This window comes from Macrobrachium rosenbergii, chromosome 37 (assembly GCF_040412425.1).
Source record: "Macrobrachium rosenbergii isolate ZJJX-2024 chromosome 37, ASM4041242v1, whole genome shotgun sequence".
In the NCBI taxonomy this organism is placed as follows: Eukaryota; Metazoa; Arthropoda; class Malacostraca; order Decapoda; family Palaemonidae; genus Macrobrachium; species Macrobrachium rosenbergii.
Genome location: NC_089777.1, coordinates 39,796,106 through 39,823,903, shown reverse-complemented (window position 1 = coordinate 39,823,903; position 27,798 = coordinate 39,796,106). Strand labels below are relative to the sequence as shown.

The window sequence follows — 27,798 nt, the reverse complement described above, 5'->3', positions numbered from 1 at the left end:
CTTTGATGGGAGAGGCATGGACTGGATTTTTGGATTTAGTAAATCATTCTAGTGAGAAAGGTTAAATTCGAAAGAGAAGTTGAAATTGGGACTTGAAGTAGCAAACAAATTGAGAATTAAGTTCAACTGAAGTTTGGTTTGAACTTTTGTAATTATATAATATACAAATTAGACTATTGAACTTGAAATAAATAATTGTCTTGGGGTTGAATTTAAGAGTAACACTAATTGGACTTTTAGACTTGAAATAGCAAATTTCGTGACGATTCTTTGGCCTCCTTGACTGTGAAGTACTTGCTGATGGAATGCCCCAGTCTTGGGCTCTTAGAATTCGATAACTACCTTAGTCTTGGGGCGGAAATGGGTGGGACTTTAAACACGCAGATATGTACTTCCGAGTTTTACTTCTTTAGAGAAATGCTTGTATCAGCTTTTCACTGGAGATTTGAACTACTGGCCCGTGATGAATCAGGCCAACATAATAAGTATAACAATTGCTATTTTATCCTATTTGTACTCTTGTTCTCGTTGTTGACGCCTGACCTCACAATCTAGGGTACGTGGAAGTTGTGAACCCAAGGGCCGACCGCTTCCATGTCTTTCGTACCTTTGATTCTCAAAAAGAAAAAAAAAAATTTTTTTTGCCATCCTCCGTGTTTCTTAGATAATTTAATGTGCAAAGTTCCAAGAGAGTCGTCTTTGTCGTCCGTTGAGAAATGTAGTCAGTTATTACAAACTTTTCTCTCAACGTAGAGGTTATTTTATAAATCCGAAGCAAAAGATTTACTTTACATCGATTTCATGATTTTATATATAGATACATGTATATATATACATATATTTTATATATATATATATATATATATATATATATATATATATATATATATATATATATATATATATATATAATTGTTTTCATAAACCACTTCAGTGAAAAGTTTATAAAGTCAGCAAGTGCCACTAAAGCATTTAGTGACACGTGAAAGCCATTCAGAATCTCTAAATCATTCGTGAAAGTAAAACGATTTTTTACCTGGTTATATCAAGTATTGAAATCACTCGGTCATTCTGTTGACTTCTCGGCCCTTGCTGTGATATCTGTTTACCAACACGAGTTCTGTTTTAATAAGTTTCTTTGTTTCTTTGTGATGATGATCGCCATGGTCATATAAAACCATAAAAGATATTGAGAAAATTTTCGTGGCCTATTTTTATATCAGAGAGCAGACGATTTCCTTTTCAACAGCAGTTATGGCGAATGAGCAACGCTAAAAGAAGAAATCAAGTCAATGGAGTTAAATATTGCCCGAAAGTTTTAGATGCAAGGTTAAATTGAAGATGGACAATGGAAAAAATTATCACACATATTTTCTCTGGTGGTCGTTACAAGGTTTCTCAGACAGAGTCCAGTGGGAAGGGCAGCCCAGTGCTCTAATCTTACCCAAGTCAAGAGAAAATAGAAAAATAGGAAAGTAAAAAAGCGGAACTTTGCTTCGGAGGCGAGATTACGAGTCTGGGGAAGCATAGGAAGTGTGTACAAATATAATCTTGTATGTATATGTAAACATTTTACAACACATGTACATCATACATAATTTTGTGCAATTATGTATATAGAAGAATAGCGACACAAACCAATTTTTTTTCGATGCAGATATATACATATATATATATATATATATATATATGTGTGTGTGTGTGTATATGTGTATGTGTGTGTATAAATAATATATATATATATATATATATATATATATATATATATATATATATATATATATATATGTTATACATATATATTATATATACATCAAAGCAAAAACAGCAAGAAAATAAGTCAGAAGATCCGTACCAAGCACTTTATTGTGCCGAGACGATGCATGAATGAACACAAAGCACTTTGTAAAGGATCATCTGACTGTTGCTTTCCTCTGATTTTCGCTTGAACTAAATCACGTGCATATCCTGTTATTTTTGCATATACAGTACATATATATATAAATATATATATATATATATATATATATATATATATATATATATATATATATATAAATTATACATATACATATATATACATATATATATATATATATATATATATATATATATATATATATATATATATATATATATATATATATATATATATATATATATATATATATATATAGATAGGTACTTGAACACAGAAAGGTGTTTATACTCTCTTTTGCATCTAAATAATCCGGGAATAGCGGCTAGATACACACGTTCGTCCATCCTATTTATGTGCACGCATAATCTTACGCGCGTGTACCTGCTCTTCTGTACACCTCCATTAGTCGAGAATAATGACTAATTAAATCTGAGATTGACCTTAACCTCATAACTTACGAGGAAGTCTAAAATGCAAATTTAAAATGTCAGTTATGATTCTAGCTCATTACTTTGTAAATGAATCAGATCTGCGTGCGGTATAGCTGATAATATGCAGTATGGGTAATCCATTCTAAAACTCTTGATGTTAAATAAGAACTAAGAAAATACGCATTAACAAATAAATTTTACATATGTGATGTGATTTAATCTTTCTCACTGTGAAAGATAAAGTAGATATTTTTTACTTCAGTATTATGAAACTTTATAAATTTGAATTCTTGTGATGTGAATAGAAATATATGTGTATATATATTCAGTATATATATATATATATATATATAGTATATATATATATATATATATATATATATATATATATATATATATATATATATATATATATATATATATATATATATTATACCTATATATGTATACAGTGGGTTTTAATTTTTCTTAATGCCAAAGTTAAAATAAAGATGATTTTACCATAATGTAAAGAAATAAATTTTGAAATTCATGTCATATGAATATGAAAATAACTTTTAAGACAGTTTTCAAAAGCAGTACTGAAATGTGAATTAAGCTTGCTGTTAGAATTAACATTAAAAGGGCAATTATCTTCTAAATTTAGAGGCCTTCGGAATAAGCAGTCTTGAGCCGGAATCACCAGGCATCCAAAATCACATTTACTCCGAGACTATTAATTGAGAGTTATCTCTTATACGAGACCATGAGAAAATCACGAGGGGGCAGCATTCAGAGTCGTGAATCAATTTGTGCAGAGACTTATGAGTTCAATAAAAGCGAATGATTTATTGATGTAAATGTATGATTTAGCTTCGGCTCTACGTTGTAAGTACTTAAGGGTAGTAATTCTCTCCAGAGTGGGAAAGCTGGGAACTCCTTGGAAAGATATATTGAACATGGGAGGAAATTAAGACTTAAAATACGACTTAATTCCATGTATCATAATATAATGTCAGTGATACGCACTGGAACTCAGTTATTACTTCCGTTTTTCGGAACTATTATAATATTTCGCTCTTTAAGAGGCTGTCGTTTTTATTTGGTTCTCTCATCTTTTTTATATTTCGTCTTCAAGCCCGGGCTTAAAAATGTTAGGAAAAAGATTGCAACTGTAATGTTAATGGTGCCCATGCACCCCTTATTTTTCTCGTGTGCTACAATGCCAGTCATTCTGGTGCCCCGAGGCTTTCAGAGTCTCTACCTCATTTCGTTTTTCCCCAATCGGGTCATCTTGGTCAGAGTGCGATTGGTCGTTTTCAAAGAATATAGACTCCATGCTTAACTCCCTTCCCAACTTTCCCCGCGCCCCCACCTTTTTTTTTATCGGCAAGGTTTTAAAAGTATATTTAACGAATCAACTCGCTCCGAATATCGGGAATTAGATATGTTCAGATGTGACGAACTGCACCCGTGTACGAAAATAGGAAAAAATGGCAAAGTGGAGGCCAATAAAGCGAGAGCGTCCATTACAGGCAATTACACCAAATTATGACCTTCGCACATGTGGTGCCATATGGGTACCTTATTTTCTTAATATTTCCAACACTAAAAAAAATAAGACTTAAAGAAGAGGTGGCAATTTATGCAAATTGTATGGTACATATGGTTATCTACACTGGCCATTATATATATATATATATATATATATATATATATATATATATATATATATATATATATATATATATAATATAATATAATATATATATATAATATATATATATATATATATATATATATATATATATATACATACATACATATAGATATATATATGCATGATGGTTGGAACTAATGGTTCATTTGAGACTGCCTTATAATTTTACTCAGCGAAGCCGAACCTCTCGTAATTCACGCGAGTTAATGAAGACTAATTATGAAAAAGCCATAATGGATTTCTGTCTTAATATGAAGCCTTTTTGGGGTGTACAGTTTCTCTCTCTCAAACTATTCTATATTTTTTTTCTGAAAATGAGACATTTTATGTTTGGCAGTTTTTCTACGCTTGCATGAATTTGATTTTGTTACCCATCCTAATTCTCTCTCTCTCTCTCTCTCTCTCTCTCTCTCTCTCTCTCTCTCTCTCTCTCTCTCTCTCCATTATAACAAATTAACTTAAAAGGATGAAATAGTTTGTATTAAGAGGCCGCTCATTGTAAGAAATATAAGTTAATAGAAGTCCTCTACAGTAGCAGATTACATGGTTCTGTATGGTCTCATGGCCAAAACCTCATAATCAAATCACATGACTGCAGAAACTTGGAGTAAATAAGAGAATTCCACATCCTGAACTTGAATGGTATTAAGACCAAATCAAACCGGTAGATCCTTGACTTCTCAACTTCCGCAAAGCTTCGTAATCGAATTTTCGATTGAAGGTGGGGTCGCATGGTATATAGATTGCAACCTGAGTATCTGGGATATTCACAGTGATCCTTTAATATCTATTATTGTTGACAATATTAGTTCAGTCATCGCCTTCATACTGAATGACGATAGCCTCTGATACGGAGTATATAAGATGGCCTATAATTTCTTTCATATATTTAAATTATCTTTTCCATCCTACTTGTTATTAGTATTTACTACTACTACTACTACAACGGTTATTTATATCTGTTGTTGTAAGCACTTCCATTATTAATAACAACATCAACGATAATAATATATAACCATGATAATGCTAGCTAGGGTATGAGTAAGGAATTAAATACCCGCGCATACGCGTCTGCGCTTGGGGCAATAATGCTGGTAGAAACACGTCATTTAAATTTTCGTTTCCTTTCAAGGGAGAACGAAATATCGAAAGAAGTGTCTGCTGAATGGTTTCACCAGCTTCTAGTATTACTTCGACGAGACCGCCCTCCTATTTTTATAATTATATTATGGTGTAGATTTTAACGCCGTACTGATCCCCAGCAGTCAACTAAGAACCAAGGTGCCAAATTCAGGTCTTAGGTCAGCAGAGGCATGCTGTAATTCTAAGGAACTAGCACATACCATTCCTTTCCTAGCCCGGTTTGGGGATCAAACGTAGGTTCCTCTGTTTGTAAGCGAACCTGCACCGTCTTGCACCACTGGGAGAGATAGGGAGCAAGAGAAATTGTAGGAATTTCTGGATGATTTAGACTAAAATATCTTCTTGGTAGAGTAAGTGACTCCGTAAGTTTCTTGTAACATCCAGTTTTGTGAGTTGAAACCCAGAAGAGTAAAAATCTAATTAATTCAGTGTTTGGGCCATTCTGAGATGAGAAGTGGCCAGGTTTTGACCGAAAAAAAATATTCAGTGTATTAGACTGTCAAATCTTTTTGGCAGAAATTCAAACGATAGAGGATTTTTTTAGAGAAATCCAGGAAGTTTTTATATTGACCCATTTAAAGAAATTTTGATATGCAAATTTATCTTGGAAAAATAAAGATGGGCGACTTTCGGCTACAGGTGCTGTTGACGAGTAAATTTTTCATGTGTTAGATGTAATTCACTACTTCGACGTAATGCCATTCCTGGGGCAACCGGGATTACAGTACATATCAGGAATGAGTCCCCAGCTTCTCAAAAGATCTTTTACCCCGTTGGGGGGTAGTGCCGTTAGTGCTCCTCAACGCATTGCACTGTAGGTATTATTGAAGGTTCTTTGCAGCGTCCCTTCGGCCCCTAGATACAAACCCTTCCGTTCCTTTTACAATACCACCGTTCATAGTCTCTGTCTTCTATCTTACTTTCCACCCTCTCCTAACATTAGTTTCATTTTTTCAGCGCTGAGTGGCCTTATAGGTCCCAGCCCTTGGCCTGTGGCCTAAATTTTATATTCCAATTCCACAAGACCTTTTGGTAATGAATGTGTCAGGAAGTCCAAGTTGTAAAAGTTTGCGACAGGCATAAGAACTTTCACATATGTTACATCAGTAGCCATCTAGACTTGGACAATACTATTTTTGACTGTCTTCAAATCACCATGGCCAAGTTACTGGAAGACGATAGAAAGGAATTTTTTCTGTGTGTTGGTGATTTCAATGCTCGCCATAGGGATTTGCTTAATTTTGTTTCTCCTAGTGGTTGCCTTAGCTTAAGTTTTTACTTTACTTCTGAATCTGACTGTGAACAAATTATAGATGACACCACGCACAAGTCTGACAATTTCTTGGATCTTGTATTCACCAGTTAGCCTACCCTAGTCCATGACCAGTATTGTGGATCCTTCAACTGGGACATCTGATCACGATCTAGTTTCTTTAATTATCTGATACAAGCAAGATTTCCCTGTCATGTCGCACTCTTTTAAGATACATTTGAAATATCAGCTACATTGGAATTCTGAATTGGTCACAGTTGTATAAAGATTAGCCTATTGTTTTATTTAATTGTAGTGTTGTTAACATAATAAATAGGCTAGTTCCTTCTTGTTAAGTAAATTATCGTATTAAAGGTAAGATCTGACTCACTGGCTATTGTAGAAATAATTACTTCGAGAAACAGGAGGCCTGTAATCTGAAATGGGATAGATCTGGTCTGACAGGGAACAGTTACTGTATGCCGAATTAACTGTGGTTCAGAGAGTTTATGCTTGAGCTCAAAGTCAATACAGTTTAACTATAGATTATATTCTTTCTGGTAGAAAAAAGTATACCTTAGTTTTACCAGACCCCTGAGCTGATTAACAGCTCTCCTAGGGCTGGCCCGAAGGATTAGACTTATTTTACGTGGATAAGAACCAACTGGTTACCTAGCAACGGGACCTACAGCTTATTGTGGAACCCGAAACACATTATAGCGAGAAATGAATTTCTATCACCAGAAATAAATTCCTTTAATTCTTCATCAGCCGGTCGGAGACTCGAACTCGGGCCTAGCGAGTGCTAGCCCACATCTTTCTGGTAGAGCTCAGGAGCATTATTGGTACTTTACCTCAGATTTGCACTTTCTGGTGTGAATTTAAATTCCTCCATTGCTTAAACAAGATGGCTGTCACTCGCTGTCAACAGAGCAATGTGAAACTATTTGTGACTCATTCCTTTTCTCCTGTTGCTAAACTGTCTAGTTTAGCTGCTTAGTTCCATATAATTAAGAATCTTGTACTAAACCATGCTACTTACGGAGATGTGAACCCAAATCATATTTTTCCCTTTTTTTGCGAAAACTGCTAATTACTCAGTTCCAAAGTTGTCTGTTATTTTTTGTTAGTTAAGAGAGGTTCTTTTTGCACTTGTTGGACAGTAGGCAATGTTGCTCCATTCCGTATACGTAGTTGAGGTAGCTGTAGCCATGCTGACTACCACCCAATATCTGTAACGCCCATATCGCATAAAGCTTTTGAACCTACAGTATGTTGGCACAGCGTCTTAACGCATATGCTGCTCTTCCTTTGTTTGCCGTCTGGCTTTCAGAAGGGGCTGGATGCTTGTGATGCTATTCTTTCTATTCCCAAGGTCTTCCAGTAATCCTTGAATTTTGTTCATGAAAAGTTCGTACGATTTACTTTAACAATAGTGCTGTCTTTGTGTTAATCATGAATTCATGAACCCCTTGTTTTTAATTACGGTGGGAGTGAGTGAACCATTTCTTAGCATTATCATTGAATTTTTAATTAACAGATTGCAAAGAGCAGTTGTTGATGGGTACTATCGTGAATACTGGAATATGATATCTGGTGTTTTCTTTACTTTTTCATATAAGTACAATATGTAGTTTGGCCTTGCACATAAGATTATTGATTATTGGCATCGATGCTGTCTCCTGTGGCAGTTCAGTCTCTTAACAGAGATTTCACTAATAGTGCGTTGTGAAAGTTGTGTGAGATGAAGTTAAACACCCAGACTCTTCATTGACTGTGTTTCTGTGACTAAATTCAGCTCGTTTAAAATTCTAAGTGTCATGCTTGATTGCAAAATCATTTTTGAGAAACATGCACAGTCTATCCTGAGCTGGGTAAAAAAATAGGTTAACTCTAAGTCCTTTAAGATTTCTGGGGATCGGCAGCTCTTTGGTTTTGTTAATTTTCTTATCACTGGTCTGGATATCAAGCTCTGGCATCGTCGGTCAGTTAGTTTATTATTCGTGCTGTATTAGATATTGCATAATTCTGACCATCTTTTGTACTCAGATGTTCCTAGATTATAATATCCAACGTGCAGTAATAGATATGCGCTAAATTTTAACAGTCTTGCCATATCTCCTGCGACTTTCAATACCACACAGCTTTTAAGAAGCTTGATTCCTGCCGGGACCAGATTGTGGAGTTATCTTTTTAATATTGTAATTGAATCTTTGGAACTTCAGAAGTTCAAACTTGGCGCAAGTGCCACTTTGTAGAGCAGGCTTACGTAAGTCTTACCTCACAGTTTATTTGTTATTTGTCCTGTTGATTCCACTACGTTATTTATCTTATTTGTTCTTGTTTGTCTTATTTGCTTTTCTTTGATATTTATCTTTCTTAGTTTATTCTTTACTTCTCTGTTTCGTTTACTGTACTAGGCTGTTATCCTTGTAGAAGCCCTTTGGCTTGTCAACTTCGGCTTTTCCAGCTAGAGTTGCTGCTTAGCTTGTATTATAATAATAATAATAATAATAATAATAATAATAATAATAATAATAATAATAATAATATTAGGAAAATGACCTTCTTTAATACATTTTTTGTTAAACAAAATGGCAGTTTCAACCGCATTTATTTTATATAGTAAACGCTCATTTCGTCTTATCAATTACTGATAAGACGAATTGAGCGTTTACTATATAAAATAAATGTGGTTGAAACTGTTGTTTTGTTTAATAATAATAATAATAATAATAATAATAATAATAATAATAATAATAATAATAATAATAATAATAATAATAATAATAATGTAGACGAAATTGATTGACTGATGATAATGAAAACTTTTATCATGACACCAATGAGCATGGATGCCTTATAGACGAAGTTATCCCAAGAATTTAACGTAAGAGGTTTTGTTGGAAGACGAGGAAAACACATGCCGTAGATTTGGTCTCAACGTCAATTTTATTATTATTATTATTATTATTATTATTATTATTATTATTATTATTATTATTATTATTATTATTATTTATGCCTTTTTCCTTTATCATATAGAATTATTTCTTAAACCAAGACGATTGTCACAGCAACTTGATAAATTAACGCTCAGCTATTCTCCATCACTTTCAAAGCATTTCCTTTTTTGTAAATTCCTACAGATATGATTAGTGAGCCAATCCAGAAGAAAACCATTTTCGAATCAGTAGAATGCTGAATTCAATCCCTCTTTAATCAAGTAGGAAAAAATGGGGACCATCCTTCCTCCATTTTCTTTTTCAGAGTTTTTCAACAACGCTCCCTAAACGACGTCTCTAATCGAAAATGATTATGGATGAGATGCTTCAGGGCGCATCCATCAAAGGTCACTGGCTCAGAGGAAACTTGGAAGAGAAATAGCATCTTTCTTTTTTTGGGTACAACATACTTGAGATCTGATTTTTGAATTAGCATGTCTGGGCAAGTTCCATTGTATGAAACACTTCTGAGAGAGCTTCTTTTTCGGACCAACATATCTGAGTAAACCCTAATAAAAGGTCAACTTGCCTAAAAAGACCATTCTTAGGTCATATATACACGACACGAGAGAAGTAGTAGGGAAAGGTGTCCTCAACCTTTAACAGTTTACTGTTAATGCCGACTTTTCGCGACACATCCAAAGTCGCATTTTCAAGGCTAAAAAATATTTGGCGAACATCAGTATCTTAAATTAAAAATATTTTGTGATGATCAGATATAACAGTAGCTCTTTATGAAGTAAAATCCACTTAAAACTAAACACTATATTCATAGACAGACAAACCAAAATAAAAGGAGCTCACTAAAACCTTAAAATAACCCACCCATGTAAAAGAAAGAGTGAGACTAACTTAAATATACTGAAACAAAGTGAGGAAAACCAGTTGCCCAAGCTAGGCTCTAAACAGTTGTACTGAAGAAGACAGTGTTTAAAGACGTTGCAGTCTTTTTTATGGTAATAGATTCTAAGATGGTTAGGTGTTGTTCTGCACTTGGTCTGTGACGGAAAAATCCTTGCTGTCGCAAGTTTACAAAATTTAGAATGATTTATTATATTTGATTATTTAGGATTAGATATCCTGCTACCAGGTCTATGACTTACGCCCCTGTGGGCATCTATGTGCATTTTCAGTTGCCTACTCTTGCACCTCACATATATCCTGTGATCACATCTCGGGCAAGCATATTTTTACTGTATACACGGCGTTCAGTGACAGCAGAGGGCTGAGTCGATCTTTAACTTTGAACGATACCCAATTGTTTAGAGAGTTTTAGGAATAATTTTCAAATTTAAAGCAGAAAACCCTTTTAAATAATGGATGTGGATTTTTTCGCTTAAAAGTATATTGTCAGCTTCTGTTCAGCAAAAAGTAGTTGTTGGTTCAACCATTTTCTCTGTTAACAATTTATTTGGGATCGGAAAAAAAAAAGTCGTAAAGGAACACAATCACTATTGAAATATTTTGTCATAAAGGATATTTCGTTGTAGAATCTGATCCAGTTTGATGAGTGAGTATAAGCCTTGTGGAGGAGGTTAGAATAGAGTTTATTTTAAAAATAAAGAAACAAGAACTATAAAAATTCATTCCCAAACCATTAAATGTTTTTTTCTACACTCACCTGTATAAAAACCTGGGTCACCTCTGGAAATAAGAAAAGTCTATAGTTCACCAAATTCCCAATGATAAACCGTATATTTGGATGCTGATGATTAACGAACTCCAGAAAGGACTTTGCATCACGTTCGCAACAAAATTGAGTAAACGTATCGTCAGCGTATCTTCGATAAAATAGTGAATGGAACTAAGGGGACAGTCATCCATTATGCGCTTTTCTAGGGAGCACATAAAGATGTTCGCGAAAATTGGGCCCAATGGTGACTCCATGGTGATCACTTCAACTTTTCAATGTAAAATGCCGTTGCAGAAAAAGTCCTACTAAAATTACTCTAACATGCATCCTGACCTGGAAAGTTTGTTTAAAATGACATCAATAGTTCCCCCACTGGGACATCGGTAAATAAAGATTCCACGTCAAAGCTTACCCATGTATAATATTTTAATAAAGTATAATATTTTAATAAAGTATCTCAGTAATAGTTGTTTTCCTTCACGGCTTTTTTCAGATCCCTAAACAAATTGTTAACAGTGAAAATGGTTTGAACCAACACATTTATTGTGCCGAAACTGAAAATGTGCGCAAGTTTCCCTTTCCTTCGTGATGATACTTTCAGGAGATAATGCACTTCCATTATTCAAAAGGGTTTTCCTGCTTTAAATTTAAAAATTATTCCTAAAAATCCTATAACCACTGATCCCCTGTCTAGAACAACAGCAACCTAACCATCGTATAATATATAATCATAAAAAAGACCGCAACGTCTTTAAACACAGTCTTCTTCAGTACAACTGTTTAGAGCCTAGCTTGGGCAACTGGTTTTCCTCACTTTGTGTCAGGGTATTCAAGTTAGTCTCACTCTTTCTTTTATATAGGTGGGTTATTTTAAGGTTTTATTGAATCCTTTTATTTTGGTGTGTTTGTCTATGAATATAGTGTTTAGTTTTAAGTGGGTTTTACTTTATAAAGAGCTGTTGTCATATCTGATCATCACAAAATATTTTTAGTATAAGATACTAATGTTCGAAAAATATTTGTTAGCCTTGAAAATGCGACTTTGGATGTGTCGCAAAACGTCGGTATTAACAATAAACTGTTGATGGACGAGGACACCTTTCTCTACTACTTCCTTCATGTCGTGTATTTTGAGCTACAGCTCCGGCCCCTACGTATATATATATTATATATATATATATATATATATATATATATATATATATATATATATATATATAAATAATATATATATATGTATGTATATATATAAATATATATATATATATATAAATATATATATATATATATATATATATATATATATATATATATATAAATAATATATGTATATATATATATATATATATATATATATATATATATATATATATAGGTTATATATATATAGGCTATATATATATATATATATATATATATATATATATATATATATATATATATATATATATATGAGCCTATTGTGGAGCCTCGATGGCTCGGTCGGTTATAGCAGCAGCTTCGGACTTCGTAGAGGTCTGTGGCGTGGGTTCAAATCCGCAAGCCGACTGATCAGAGAGGCAGACACTTTGCTATCCGTGTAGACATCCCGGGATTATATATGTAATCAACGGATAGGTTTGCTTAAAAAGCAAATGGATGTTACAGACTAAATACACACACAAAACAAAGCCACTACAACACCTAAAAACATAACAAACATCTCACACGTCTCGAACTCTCGCCATACCCGCGCAATAACTTCTCGCTGCTGGGAAGAAAGGGCGTTGGGTCGGGTATGATGCATGAAACATACGCTACCGGGGTCTAAGCGATGTCAGGCAGGGCAGCCGATCGAGACCACAGGTCTACCCCAAAGCCAAATCAAAAAGTCCTTCAAAAGAAGGCATCGTGCTTACCCCATACAAAAATGGGAAAAAAGCACGTTAAAAGAAGAAGAAGAAGATATGAGCCTATTGTAGAATAACCATGTCTTAATTCAAATACCAGCATGCCTTAGAAGATTCTATCTTTTGATCAAAATGTCCGATAACATTCTACATTTGGAATAAAATGTCTAAGGAGGATGGAATTTTTGGATTAACATGTCTCAAAATTCGATCGGCATTTCTCAGGTTGTAGGCACGCTCATTTTTGGTTCAGTATAACCTATATCTGGTGCTGTCCTGTTTTAGGATAAGTATATTGAGAATCTCCTAAATCAACATTTCTGGCAGGCTTTCTTAGTAGAGTCTGGTTTTGGCTCAGCATAGCTGATAAAATCTTGTTTACAATTAGAAATATCCGAAAAATCTTCTTTCGTGGATCAACATATCTGGTTAAAGCTTATTTCTGGATCAATATAATTGAAAGATTTTAATTCCGAATAAGTATGTTAAATAAGGGTTTACTTTTATTTTAAAATATTTGCGAACTTACTTCGCATTAACATATCTAATGAACACCGTGTTCATAGTATTAGATCTCAGGTTATACCTAATTTTGGACAAAATTATTCACATATCCAGCTTTTGGGGTAACATACCCTGGACGATCTTTTTCCCGGATTAGTTTATTCTCTTAGATTCTAGTTTTCGATCATAGTCTTGTGGGGTATCTATGTTCGTGGTAACGTATTCGACAAGATTCTACTTTAGGTTCAAAATATCTCATGAAGATCATATTCGTGATTATGTTTCAGAAGTTTATGTTTACGGAGAGATCACCACATCTGGAAGAAAGATTCTACTTGTGGAAGGTCCTCGTTACGGAGCAACAAGTTAGACCCTTTGTTTTCGAGTCACGTGTCAGAGAAGTTAATTGCCAGATTTTAGGATCAGCATTACTGACAATCTTGTCTAAGCATTGGTATCATCATCAAGTTAAGCCGTGGAATTTTAAAACTGACACAATTAAAAGTTTGTGTATATAACCACAGAAGTTATATCTTGTTTATACATATATTCTCTAATGTGTTTGGTTACCTGTTCTGTACTACTTAGTGTTAGGTAGGTGCTTTTAACTAACTTTTTTGACTTCTTTTTATAACTTTTGATTATTCGTATCAGTTTTCCCCAGATGTGTGATTAAGCATGAAAGCGCTTAATAACGAACTTCTGCTTGTAACTCTGTGGTATTTGCTCATACAAAGATCTCGTAGAACTTTAGAACTTTGTAATTTTTATATATACACACACACACATATATATATATATATATATATATATATATATATATATATATATATATATATATATATATATATATATATATATATTAATATATATATATATATATATATATATATATATATATATATATATATATATATATATGTATGTGTGTGTGTGTGGTTTTGAGTATGTATACAAATACATGCTGATGTATCACGGGGACAAAATGAAACAGAAGGTATAAATCACGTGCGCTTTCGCATTTTTGTTTTTAAGACATAAAACCTCTGGACGAATCCGGTCAGGATTTGTATCCTGTGTTTATATATATATATATATATATATATATATATATATATATATATATATATATATATATATATATATATATATACATACACATACATACATTACATATATATATGTGTGTGTGTGTGTGTGGGTGTGTGAATGTGTGTGCGTGTGTGTTTTTAGTTGTCTCCCCAGTATGTTATCACTTCTTGAACAGCATCTTCAGATCCCCGCTTGACAAGGAATTCTTTTATAAAACGCCAGTTGCGTCTCTCCCAGGACGAGGATATCTTTATAAATTTCGAGATTAAGATAAAGTTTATCCGCTGACTTTATCTTGATCACGATCTGTGACCTCTGGCCCGATGTCATTTTCTCCTTAAGGGCGATACAAGACAAAATCAACTGCTAAAGGTTTTGAGGGGAGGAGGAGAAATGTGATGGTGAAGAATTATGAAGATAGAAGGACACGGGAGGAGATATGAAGTGGAGCAGGATGTGGATCAGATGGAAAGTTGAAAAGTTGAGATGTTGGGGAAGAATGTAAGATAGAAAAAAAATTAAAATATAGGGGGATCAAAGTATAAAGACAAAAAAGATGTGGAAGAATATGGAAAAGATTAAAAAAGCGGAGGATGAAGTAAAGAGGTGTATCCAAGATGGATGTAGAATGAGAAACTGGGGAAGTAGGTGATAAAGAAATGAGCAAAGACCTAAAGTGAGAAGGTAAATCGATCTATTTTCAAAAGAAAACAGAACTTAAGATAAGTAGATGGCGTAGATGAGAAGGATGAGGATATAGAGGTACATACCGAAGAATAAGAAAAGCTAATAATGAGATAAACAATTGAAAAAAAAATACTTAAGTCCTTAATATAATAACTCAAACAACGTACGCCGCAAGATGCATAATGAAATTAGATCGCTCGGCTGCTAATAGATTGTGTTGCTCAGACCTTAAACTGAAGCAAACTTTTGCCTCCAGCGTATTTAAGACCTTTTTTAGTCTTTAAGAATAAGACTTAATGTATTTAAAGTCATCGATTCAGTAATCATAAGACATTAATATTAATTTCGCTGATGAATTTGATACGCAAAACCTGTCTCCGCAAGATAAGATTTTAGAAGCATAGATTGGGTACTTAGTTCACAAAATTGCATTTAATTATTTGGTATCATAGGTTACATTTAATTCGCTCTTTTGTGAATGACGAAAATGAAATTCGTTGTCTCATCTAGATTGCGTTTTGACAAACAGGTTGATTAGTTCCTAAAGATTGCGTTTGATAAATTATTGCCACATATGACATTCGATTATTCTCCAATGCCCAAACAAATTTGCTTGTAAGCAAAAGGAGATAGTGTAACTATTTTCCTAGGGCTCATTTATGTTACTGAAAGGTAATATTTTATCAAAAGCGACCATTTTAACTCTGATTTTTATAAAGGCAATAGAGATATTCGTGAGAATGAAAAATCTGTTGCAATGAAAGAACTGCTGAACAGTAAAAGCTTTCAGCTACTAGTTATTTTCATAAATATGAGAATTCAGGAATATTTGGTTAACCGCAGATATAAAGTTTGCTATTATTTCATGTTCATATGATCATCCTTCCTTTAACTATGATATATAACGAATATGACTTTTTATGGTGTTCTTGTAATTCTTTCGATTTCTATGTTATTTTTTCTAATTTACTGTATAATTTTAGTGCGGCACAGAAGAGTCTGAAATTGTTGCACATTCCTGCGCGTTTTTATCTTAACATGCAAATATTCATATAAGCAAATTACCGTAAGAGAGCACACACACACTACTATATATATATATATATATATATATATATATATATATATATATATATATATATATATATATATATATACTGTATATATATATATATATATATATATATATATATATATATATAGAGAGAGAGAGAGAGAGAGAGAGAGAGAGATAGATATATTAAATGTATTTTGATATTTGGTATTGTACAATTTTGTAGATTAAAAATGTCAATAAATAAAGGTAAACATTGTGTTGATAGCCTACCAGGTGTCAATTGAGCCAAAAATTTCGCAACCTCTGTGTGTGTGTGTGTGTGTGTGTGTCATGGGTGATGCTCTAAGTGACCTGATTAACGTGTTGAAATATCACGCATTTTAGGTTTGTTAATTTATTTTCGAGCAGCGACTGGCAAAATGGAAATTTTTGCTAAAAGTTAGAATGGCATATCGGAAAGCGTATTAGAGTCTCGTTCTCTTTCAAACAACAAAAAATATTTCTTGTCTCCCAGCATACTGTTACTTCTTCTCATTTCGCTATACGGCTTACTTCTAAATCTGTTAAGATGGTGTCAAAGGAGAATCTTTTTAGAATTTCCAGCATCTTGAGGACAGTATTTTGCATCAAGTAGCCGGTATTGGTTGATGCAAAATACTCAAGTAGCCGATATTGGTCCGCGCAGGAGATTAGTGCCATTAGTGCACCTCAAGCGGTGAACTGTAGGCATTACTTAAGGTTCTTTGCAGCGTCTTTTCTGCCCATAGCTGCAACCCGTTTCATTCCATTTACTGTACCTCCGTTCATATTATCTTTCTTACATCTCACTTTCCACCCTCTCCTGACAATTGTTTCCTAGTGCAGCTACGAGATTTTCTTCCAGTTACACCTTGCTAACTTTTATGATCTCAGTTTCCCTTTCAGCGCTGAATGACCTTATAGGTCCCAGCCTTGGCCTTTGGCCTAGATTCTATGTTCTATTCTGTTCCGATATTGGTGGCAAAATTGAAGTAGGCCTTGTTCCTGCATGTGTGACACCTCTGAAAAAAAGTGCGAATTTCAGTTTTGTAGAAACTTGGAAAAATGCCGGTTACCTTACTAATTTCAAAGTCTGGCGGTAGAGTGCAAAAAGATGCAAGAACTTTTCTTAGTTGACAACTTATGCGACGCCAGTTTTAGCAGTCATAAATCGATCAATCAACAACTTAATTTCAGTTTTGCTGCACAAATTGGCTACTTGAAGCAGATTTATAAGCAATGTGCAAAAGTTGCGGAAAATCTTTCCGCGTGATACAGCCTTAACTGATAGCTTGTTCTTTCGTATAAGAAGCTGTTAGTAAGATATTTGGGTTTAATCCGAATTTTGTTAAAAATATCTTCTATTAATAACGTTCTTCACCAAAAACCGAATCACATGCCTTGTGAAAGCGCGATATAAAATTCGTGATGGAAATTTCCTTCGATTATTAAAACAGACTGAATAAAAAGTACTTTGCCTCTGGAACAGCTTTATATCATAGCTGTACTAACGAATATATTTCTCCATTTATATGCTATGTCATATGGGGAAATTCAATCATTCAAATTATTCTTAAGCAGACGTCCTTATTTAGGTAATAATGAAAATAATAATAATAACAACAACAACAACAATAATAATAATATAATAATAATAATAATAATAATAATAATATTATATTATTATTATTATTATTATTATTATTATTATTATTATTATTATTATTATTATTATTATTATTATTGTTATAGAAAATGTGTGCACGTGCAAGTCAAAATTGCCAGGATAAAGTGCCCATCTTATGATGAAAAGGAGAAATACAGAAAATTACGTTGCAGGAAAATATATTAAATTGCTGATTGAAATAAGCAAAATATAAAAAAGAAAACAATTAAAGTATTCAATGACAGGCTCACGCTGAGAACAATGCCAGAGAAATGAAAGTTATTCTCGGTAAATAACATTACGGAAAGCGGGAAGTCTGATCACTAATATTAGCTTCTTCCACAGAATACAAATATGTTATTAAACTCACTTTCCATCGAACAAAAATATTTCCGATTTTGTTACTTCTCCTATTTTCATTTTACTCAGAAAATTTTGTTTTGGTATTTATTGTGAACCAAATTAACCTATTGAGTGGGTTTAGTTAACTCGCCCTGATCTATGCTTGTAGTGAGTGGTAAGCGTTTCAAAACGAGTGCAAGGAAATTGCCATGTTAGTTTATTGTTGCGTTTGAAAATAAATATCTTATTACCCTCTTGCTGTTGAATATTGGGGAAGTTATGGCTGAAGGTCGCTTCCTGGTCATTGTTGAGCTAGGCTTTAGGTTAGCTCGTTACTTGTAAGTAAAAATGTTGTGTAAGTTGGACTGACATCGAAGGAAATACGGATTAAAATTCTAATTCAAGTTTCGGTCACATGAAACGGTCTCTGAAACTATCGAATACATTACGCAATGTAAAATGCGCTACGGATTCATTTCTAATTATTATAAATTTTTATAAATTGACGACATTATTTCTATTTTTCCTTCAATGATATGTCAAAGTCATGACAGTGCATGCGAAGGATTATTTTACATTTGTTATGATATACAGCCTACAGTGATTGGAAATATGATCTTTTTCAAAGGGACACTCAAACGAACGACTTTATGAAGAGCAGCCTTTTAGAGGATGGACGGTTACAATAGTTAGGTAACACAGAGCCAGGAAGTGAATTCCAGCGCTTGCGAAAAAGAGGGGGAAAAACCTTTGATTTTACGGTAAAAAAAAAAGACAACGGTTCCAAAGATCCAAGAGAACGTGACGGAAAAAAAAATCATCGTTTGAAGAGGCGATGGCGTGAAATGTGGGGTTTTTTGCTTAAAACTCATAATTTATTAAGGTATTAAAATTATTCTCACCCTTTTCACTTACAGATGATAAAGCTAAAGACAGTTAACAAAATACCTAGAGAAGAATAAATAACGAAAGGAGAATAAATTAATACCTTAGCATAAAATATCTCGATGAAGTAATGCACAAATTTATTATGAATTTCTTCTCCACTGATGTTGCTGTGTATCTCTTGCTAAGTTCCAGAATTTGCCTCTTGCTTCCGTTTTCTAAAGCACTGTCTTCAAACCTTAGGCGGCTCAAGCGCTTTCTGCATGGTCAAGCAACCCCTTTTTCCGTATCTCCCTACTGTTTATTAGTTTTGTCTGGTTTGCACTCGATAAGGGCACTGGGGTACTTGTCCCATTGGATTTTCCATTGCAGAAGTGAAGCAAAGGGAACTATAGCAGCAATACTAAATTTTGCCGGTTCGCTGAAATAAGGTTTAGGCATAAGAATGAGGGGTGGTGCCGGAAGGCGTCGCCTTTAAAGTTTTAGTAGTTCTCATTCAGGATGAGATTAACAGCCCAGTGCCCTGCGCCATGGATGTTCAAGGGGCTTATGTACTGAGGACATCTGCGCTTTCTTGCAGGTCACATATATATATATATATATATATATATATATATATATATATATATATATATATATATATATATATATATATATATATATATATATATATATATATATATATATATATATATGTATACACATACACATATACACACACATACACACACACACATATATATATATATATATATATATATATATATATATATATATATATATATATATATATATATATATATAGAATCTATGTACAACCAAGAAATCACGAAAATATGCCCGTGATTTTGTTTACCAAGCTTTTCCTGAAGCCACAGGAAAAGCTTCAAAACAAACGGCAGAGTGCACAAGTACTTTGTGTAGTTGACACATCTTAGGGGCACAACGATGTGTTAATTGCACGAAAGTACTATGGCACTATATTTTTTCAAGCTTTTGTGTGTGCCTTCAACTAGAAATATACATTATTCAATATATATTATAGACACACACACACACACACATATATATATATATATATATATATATATATATATATATATATATATATATATATATATATATATATATATATATATATATATATATATATATATATATATATATATATATATATATATATATATATATATAGGTATGCCTATATACAGTATATATTATGAATATTTAAACCATTTTTTAGACTCCATCTTTCTCTCTCTCTCTCTCTCTCTCTCTCTCTCTCTCTCTCTCTCTCTCTCTCTCTCTCTCTCTCTCTATATATATATATATATATATATATATATATATATATATATATATATATATATATATATATATATATATGTGTGTGTGTGTGTGTGTGTGTGTGTGTGTATAATCGTCTTTATTTTCTCATTTCTATATTGGGTCACTGTTTTCTCTCTCTCTCTCTCTCTCTCTCTCTCTCTCTCTCTCTCTCTCTCTCTCTCTCTCTCTTTATATATATATATATATATATATATGCATATATTGTTATGTCGCAGTTTAAATGTTTAGTGAAAAAACTGATTGTCTTAAAACTGGTAGAGCAAAAGCATTTTTATTTCATAAATTAATGATGGTTTAATACTCTACAAATTTTAGTAACTTTCCGCCGCATGTTTTGAAAAAATAATTTTACCACCAAAATAAGTGTCTTTCCGTAATTTTAAGTGAGCATCGACAAGAGTATATAAATAATCGTGTGCGTATGTATGTGTGTGTTTGCGTAAACTGAAACCGTGAACGTAAATAATTGTATATATCAGGGAGCATAAATACGTCTTCAATCACTTCGCCATTCCGTTTGTTATTATTATGGAAAACGTTGGAGGCAGAAGGAAGTAAACTATTATTAATAGCCGCTGTGAAGTCGTAAAGTATATTTTAGAAAATTTGAAGTTTTGTCTAAGGTTTTTTTTTATTTTCGTTACAAATTCAAGAATCGTTTTATGTTATAATACGATTCTTGAATTTTTAACGTAAAAAATAAAAAAAAACCTTAGATAAAGCCTCAAACTAAATTTAATTAGAGCGCCTACCCTCTCTGTATTTTAATGCGTGTTCTATCCATCCTCTGTATGTATATATCTATATATATATATATATATATATATATATATATATATATATATATATATATATATATATATTATATATATATATATATATATATATATATATATATATATATATATATATATATATATATATATATATATATATATATATATATATATATATATATATATATTATATATATATATATATATATATGGCATATTGCTCAGTTTTTCCTGTATGTCATATGGTAATAATAGTTATCATTATTTAAGCTCATGTCTGTAAACAAATGAGATATGCCAATATTACAGACACAGTACATTCTGTATTAGCAAGATGAAAAATCCAGTAATGGTACATTAATAATAATAAAATAATAATAATAATAACAATAATAATAATAGAGACGATATAGACATCTGCACATAATGAAAAACATCGAAAACAGTATAAATCTACAGCAATTAAGACAGTTGCAACCCGAGTTGGAAAATGAGAATGCTGCAAGCCCAGGGGTGCCAGTTGGGAGAGTATTCTTGCACGGTAAACTGAGTATTAAAGAATAGTTTATTGAAAATAAATAGCAAACAAAATCAAATAAATAACAAACTAAACTCAATATTTAAGTCATATAAAACCAAACTGAACAGCAATTTTCTAGATTTACCTTTTGTTTAACTTTTCATATATTATCTCTCTCCATTACGTACATGTTTGAGAACCCTTTCGCATAAGTAACAAAACGTTTGTAAAATGCTAGGAACGGTATGCGAGTAAAATTATTAGTATTCTGACTATTGACTGTAATAGTATTAGTGTTCACATGGCAACGTGCTCCATGCTCTATCCTTTTAGGAATTTCTGTATAAATCAGAGACGCTTACATAACACATTATGCTTGTAAGGGTCGCGAATAGATTTTGTTTATTTGAAATCTGTCGCAGAAGAAAACACAGTCTGGACAATAATCATTTCCCGCTAATTAGCTGTTTCTAGCAATTATGGGTGTCTCCGGAGAAAAGCAAGACAGTCACTGCCACACTCACCCATTACGCTAGCTGGTTTCATCCTTGAATCAGCAGTTGGAGGATGAATATTACAATGAAAGATGTGTGTTTCCCTGGAGCTACTCCCTTTTAGGGAAAACAACTTATTGCTTAGAGAAATAATGCTAATGATAACGATGACGCAATCGTGAAAAGAAATCTTAATAAACGCAGTAACACTGATATTAGCACTGGTAGCTAAATCAGAAGACGACAACACTTTGTGTGGTTATTGGTATGTATGTGCTCACAAGTGCCAGTTTATTTTCTTGTGAATGGGCGCATACTTCCTCTAAGTCGATCTGTCGCATCCTTCCATAGCTAAGCCCTGGACATTTTATAATACTCCTTTTTGTCTAAGTTTGCGGAGTCGATGACTATAAGCGTTATGACTCCAGACTTTGTAATCAATCAGACAATCAGTCGTATTAAAAGTCTATCTGTCAGGATAGGTAAATTGCATTGGATTATCCGTGATACTGGCCTTTCAATAAAAAAAAATGCTGCCTTCCTTAACTGAAGGTCCTTATTTATACTGAAGCAAATAATGCAAGAGGTCCTGAGATCACATGAGGTCATTACCGTCGGCAAAGAAGTTGAATGGAGATACGCATTCAGCCGTGTCTGTCTGCTTGCCCTGAAGATGTCGCTATCAAAGTTTTTGACTGATTTTCGTGAAATTTTATAGATGGGTGAACTAATTTGATTAGATTTTGAGATGGATCGAATCTGGAACCGGATGCAGATTCAGGATTTTTAGGGAATTTGCTTTACAATTACGAGATTTCTTGCTGCTTTTTCACATTTTTTTAGTTTGCCATTTTTTTTTTACATTTTCGTTAATGATGCGAGGTCTGCTATTTTTTCTGTTTTTTTTTTTTTTTTCTTTTATTTAACTGTGAGGTTTTTTTTTTTTTTTTTAACAAAGCCAATGCCATGCTCTTGACGGAAAATTTAAATCCTGTGTGATTTCAAAACGCTAGATTCCTTTTGAAATGGGACAGGTGTGCGATATTTCAGCCTTGTGTGATTTCAAAATGTTGAATTGATTTTTATTTTGGTGCCAGTATGCCCTTCGGTGCTTTGTCGTTAGCTCTGTATTTGAAAGGCTGTTACAAAACTGTGACGAAATTCGAAACTAAAAAAAATTCAGCTAGAATTTACTCATTTTCATGTCATTCCGCGAAAAAGTCTTTAATTGCATCGTAAGCTAACCTTCAAGAGATCTAGTTTTCATATTTATGTAGAAAAGGTTGTAATAATGGACAATCAGTGGCCATATTGTAATTTTTTTGTCACAGACATATATATATATATATATATATATATATATATATATATATATATATATATATATGTGTGTGTGTGTGTGTGTGTGTGTGTATGTTATGTATATATGTGTGTATATATATATACACACACATATGTATATATATAGATATATGTACGTTTATATCTCAATCTGTCTTCTATCTATCTATCTGTCTGTAGGCTATATATATATATATATATATATATATATATATATATATATATATATATATATATATATATATATATATATATATATATATATATATATATATATATATATATAAATAAAGATATATATATAAATATATATACATATATACATATACATATATATATATATATGTATGTATGTATGTGTGTGTGCGTGTAGAGAAAGAGAGAGAACATGAGAAAATGATTAGAGGTATTTCCATCCCAGTAACAGACATTTCCGCTGGAAAGACGAGTTTTCACGCGTGTAGACCTTGGAATTAACCTGGAGGCATTCAAGAAGAGCAGATGACGAAGCTTGAAAATGAGTAACAATTAGATGAAAGATGAGCTCTCAGGATGATACTGTTTTTCGGGTTTTAACGTAACAGGGGTAATCAATAAACACGGCTGTCGTCGCCCCTCTCTCTCTCTCTCTCTCTCTCTCTCTCTCTCTCTCTCTCTCTCTCTCTCTCTCTCTCTCTTCAGGTATATTATCTGTGTATTTATCTGTCTCTTTTTATTTATTTTTGTACTCGCTTTTCACTGACAAGGATTTAAAACATCTCATCTTTCTTTTTTTAGTCCGTCGGCGCCTCTCTCTCTCTCTCTCTCTCTCTCTCTCTCTCATGTCATATATATCTGCCTGTCTATCTATCTATCTATCTAATACATATATTTATATATATATGTGTGTGTTGTGTATGTGTATATGTATAATTTTCTTATGTTAAGTTTTCTAGTGTACAAGGATTAAATCTTAATGCCTCATATTCTCTCTCTCTCTCTCTCTCTCTCTCTCTCTCTCTCTCTCTCTCTCTCTCTCTCTCTCTCTCTCTCTCTCTCTCTCAGTGATCAGTTGATGTTCGTGGATATGTAAAATGCTTGATGTTTGTTATTTCTTATCGAATTTTCTTCTTCACAATGAATTTTAATTTACTTTATTATTTACTATGTATTACTTTTGTTCAGTAAGCCAGATACCTACATTAATTTTTTCATCATAAATATTTTTTCGCTAATGCATAACAAATGTTATTCATTCAGTTAGCTGTTGAGTTTGTCTTCAGTAGGTCGATCACAGAATTATTTCTTATTCTTTATGCTTATGGTTACTCTGTTTTCACCCCATGCAAGGCAGAGAGTTTGTGACGCCGTTTTATGACTTTGAATTATACTGTCAACATCTGCCCCCAAGGAACTGCGATTTTTAAGTGTGTAAGAACTGATTATACTGAATTTAAGATAATTAATGGTTTTTTTTTTTTTTTAATCCCACTTATTCTGTATCATTTCATGCCTGTTCTACACAACTTATCACATTGCCCGCCCCATCGGCCTTCGGATATTAGAGAAATTGTACAGTTGGAATTACAAAGATCAATAACCGTATTTAATTAATTATACCAGTAACTTTCATTAAGATTTTTAGAATAGTTAATGTCTCTCTCTCTCTCTCTCTCTCTCTCTCTCTCTCTCTCTCTCTCTCTCTCTCTCTCTCTCTCTTACCTTGGAATGGGTATCCTGAGAAGATCGGTCTCATCTGGGAGAGTCCTAGGGCTCCTGCCGAGACCGCCATATTGGAATAGTCCGCCACTTCTGATGTTTTTATTTTCTCCGCTTAAGAAATATTTTGGCCCCAGGGGCCACCTAGGTTCCTCGAGGTGCCTGGATCCCTCCAAGGTACCTGAATCCTGAGGGGTACCTGGATCCTTAAAGGTACCTAGTTTTCGTGGGTGCCTGAACACGTGTTGGTACCGGTAAGGGTGTATTATGAAGCAGAGGATATGGGATCGAGTTCTAGATTGGACGATCGTTTTAGAAGTATATCTTAACAGTACATGTCAGTTATCTCAAGTAATCCTCTTCTATGTGACAGGTTTACGGGGTTGAAAACCACACTGATTAATTATTTAAGATACCGTACGATTTTAGTTTCAGTCGACATGACGTCCTGACGACACCTAAGATGGAAATGACAGTGGCACTTTGTATGTTTATGAATTTCGCGCAGTATGCAGTTTAGTCATTTATAAACACTAGGTAGATAAACTTCATTCTATGAAACAGAATGCAAAGGTGTCCACTTCACTGGGTGTCAAAAGGCACGACCGGCGGAATGAAGTAATTTCTCCTGTTTTAGCTGAATGAGTCATAGTAAGAAGGCACACAAGAGCACTTGCAGGCGCCACAGGGCGAATTTACACTTTGAGCGGGAAATTGGATGTAGCCTAAACAACAGAGAGTTATAGATAGGGGGTCACTCGTCAAGATATTGTTTTTTAGTTGCTTAGCGTTGAACGAAGTAATGCAAACGCTTCGAGCCGAAGAAAGGTCTTCCACGCGAGGTCCGGTATCTGGTGATTTCAACTCTCCGGATCCACGTCGAAACTCACAATGGACGTCTTTGGTTCGATGGTGTAGAATTCCATTAGGTACTCCTTCGAAATGATGATGATGATGATGATGATAACAAGGATAAAGAGGAACATAAGAATGGGTAACGAATGACAATCAAAGGAAGTCCGGCATTTTATCGGTATAATTTAATATTCTAATGAAAATCAGTGGCTCCAGACGATGTCTTTTTAAAGTTGGATATTTGCGTTATGCGGTAACGGACGGTTTAAGGGCTGAAGCAAGAAAGACGCTTTGTATTCATATATCTTATTAATTGATATGAAAATAATCTGTCTCACCGTTAGTCATAGGATAAGTTAAACCACGTCTGTTGTCATATGCTAAGTGAATCTAATTTAAGAAATATAAAAAACTAATTTATTTCACGATACAACAGCGCATGGAACAGGCATGGGTACACTTTACACCCATCCATAAGGCACTTGGCACGCAGCAGAACTTGGATTCTTCCACCCCAGTTCGATGGGCGTCACCATCAGGAATCCCAGGAACGTCGGCGGCGCCTTGCAAGGACCTCGTTCTCACCTTTGCCGAAGGCTGACATCTCTGGGAATCTCACCTGAAGGGGATAATTTGACCAGGTGGTCGCTGCAGAGTCCTCACTTCTCGCTCCTTAGTCGCCGCGCTCTCATCTCGGCGGGACGGGCAAGAATCCGGAAGCTCATTTATCTCGGGATATTTAGGGTCCCTCGGCCTCTCAGGGGGTTAATGGAGGGACAAGGGAAAGACGAAAGAACACTTGCAAGGCGAAGGATGGACGACGAATCGACGTCGAAATTGCTATGATCGACGGGACAGCATCGAGGCACTATCTGTCCTCCGGCACTCTATTTGGGCGCTATAAAAAAAGGGGGAAAAATTATATCACGTTAGGAACTGCAGCGCAAAACTTCGTGTAAACACTAACATTAACTCAAAACTCGAAACGCTCTTGCACTGGCGGTCGGCGATGGTCTGGTGTCGGCGAGCGTTTGATGTGAGGCGGGGCGCCGTGATTGGTTGGGCACGAAGGAGGTGGGCGGGCCTTGGAGGATTGGAGACGTCCTCTTGCCATTCCCAAATCTCTCTCTCCCTCTTTTTTTTTTCTCTCTCTCCCTCTCTCTGTGTCTCTCTCCAGCGCGGGGGTCTTTAAACATACACACACAATCACGGGGAAAGGCGGTACGCGTCAGTGTCGTATGCCTGTCATGGGCGACATGCGATTACACGCCTTCTTCTTCTCTGAATTACAGCTGAAGCAAGCAAAGCAAGGGACGCGGGCCTTGTATGACTCCGGCTAATAATAGATATCGCATTTGTACAGAATGCTCTGACACTTGAAAGTTGATGCTCGCGGTATGGTTAATATGAGTTGAAAACTAATCATCTCTCTCTCTCTCTCTCTCTCTCTCTCTCTCTCTCTCTCTCTCTCTCTCTCTCTCTCTCTCTCTCAAACAATATGATAGAATTCGAGTAATGTTTACCTCTTTTTTTGCAGAAA

At 34.0% G+C, this 27,798-nt stretch overlaps 1 protein-coding gene across 2 annotated transcripts in view; it reads right to left on the bottom strand.

Moving 5' to 3' along the window:
- Nucleotides 1–27,568, bottom strand: part of LOC136825515 (protein gooseberry-neuro-like) — a 162,076-nt gene extending 134,508 nt beyond the window's left edge. Inside the window, exon 1 of one of the 2 annotated variants that reach the window (XM_067082087.1) lies at nt 25,407–27,568. In XM_067082087.1, the coding sequence (XP_066938188.1) occupies nt 25,407–25,476 (70 nt within the window). In that variant the 5' untranslated portion in view covers nt 25,477–27,568. The remainder of the gene's footprint in view (nt 1–25,406) is intronic. The other variant, XM_067082086.1, reaches the window with a different exon arrangement.
- Between the last annotated feature and the right edge of the window lie 230 nt (nt 27,569–27,798).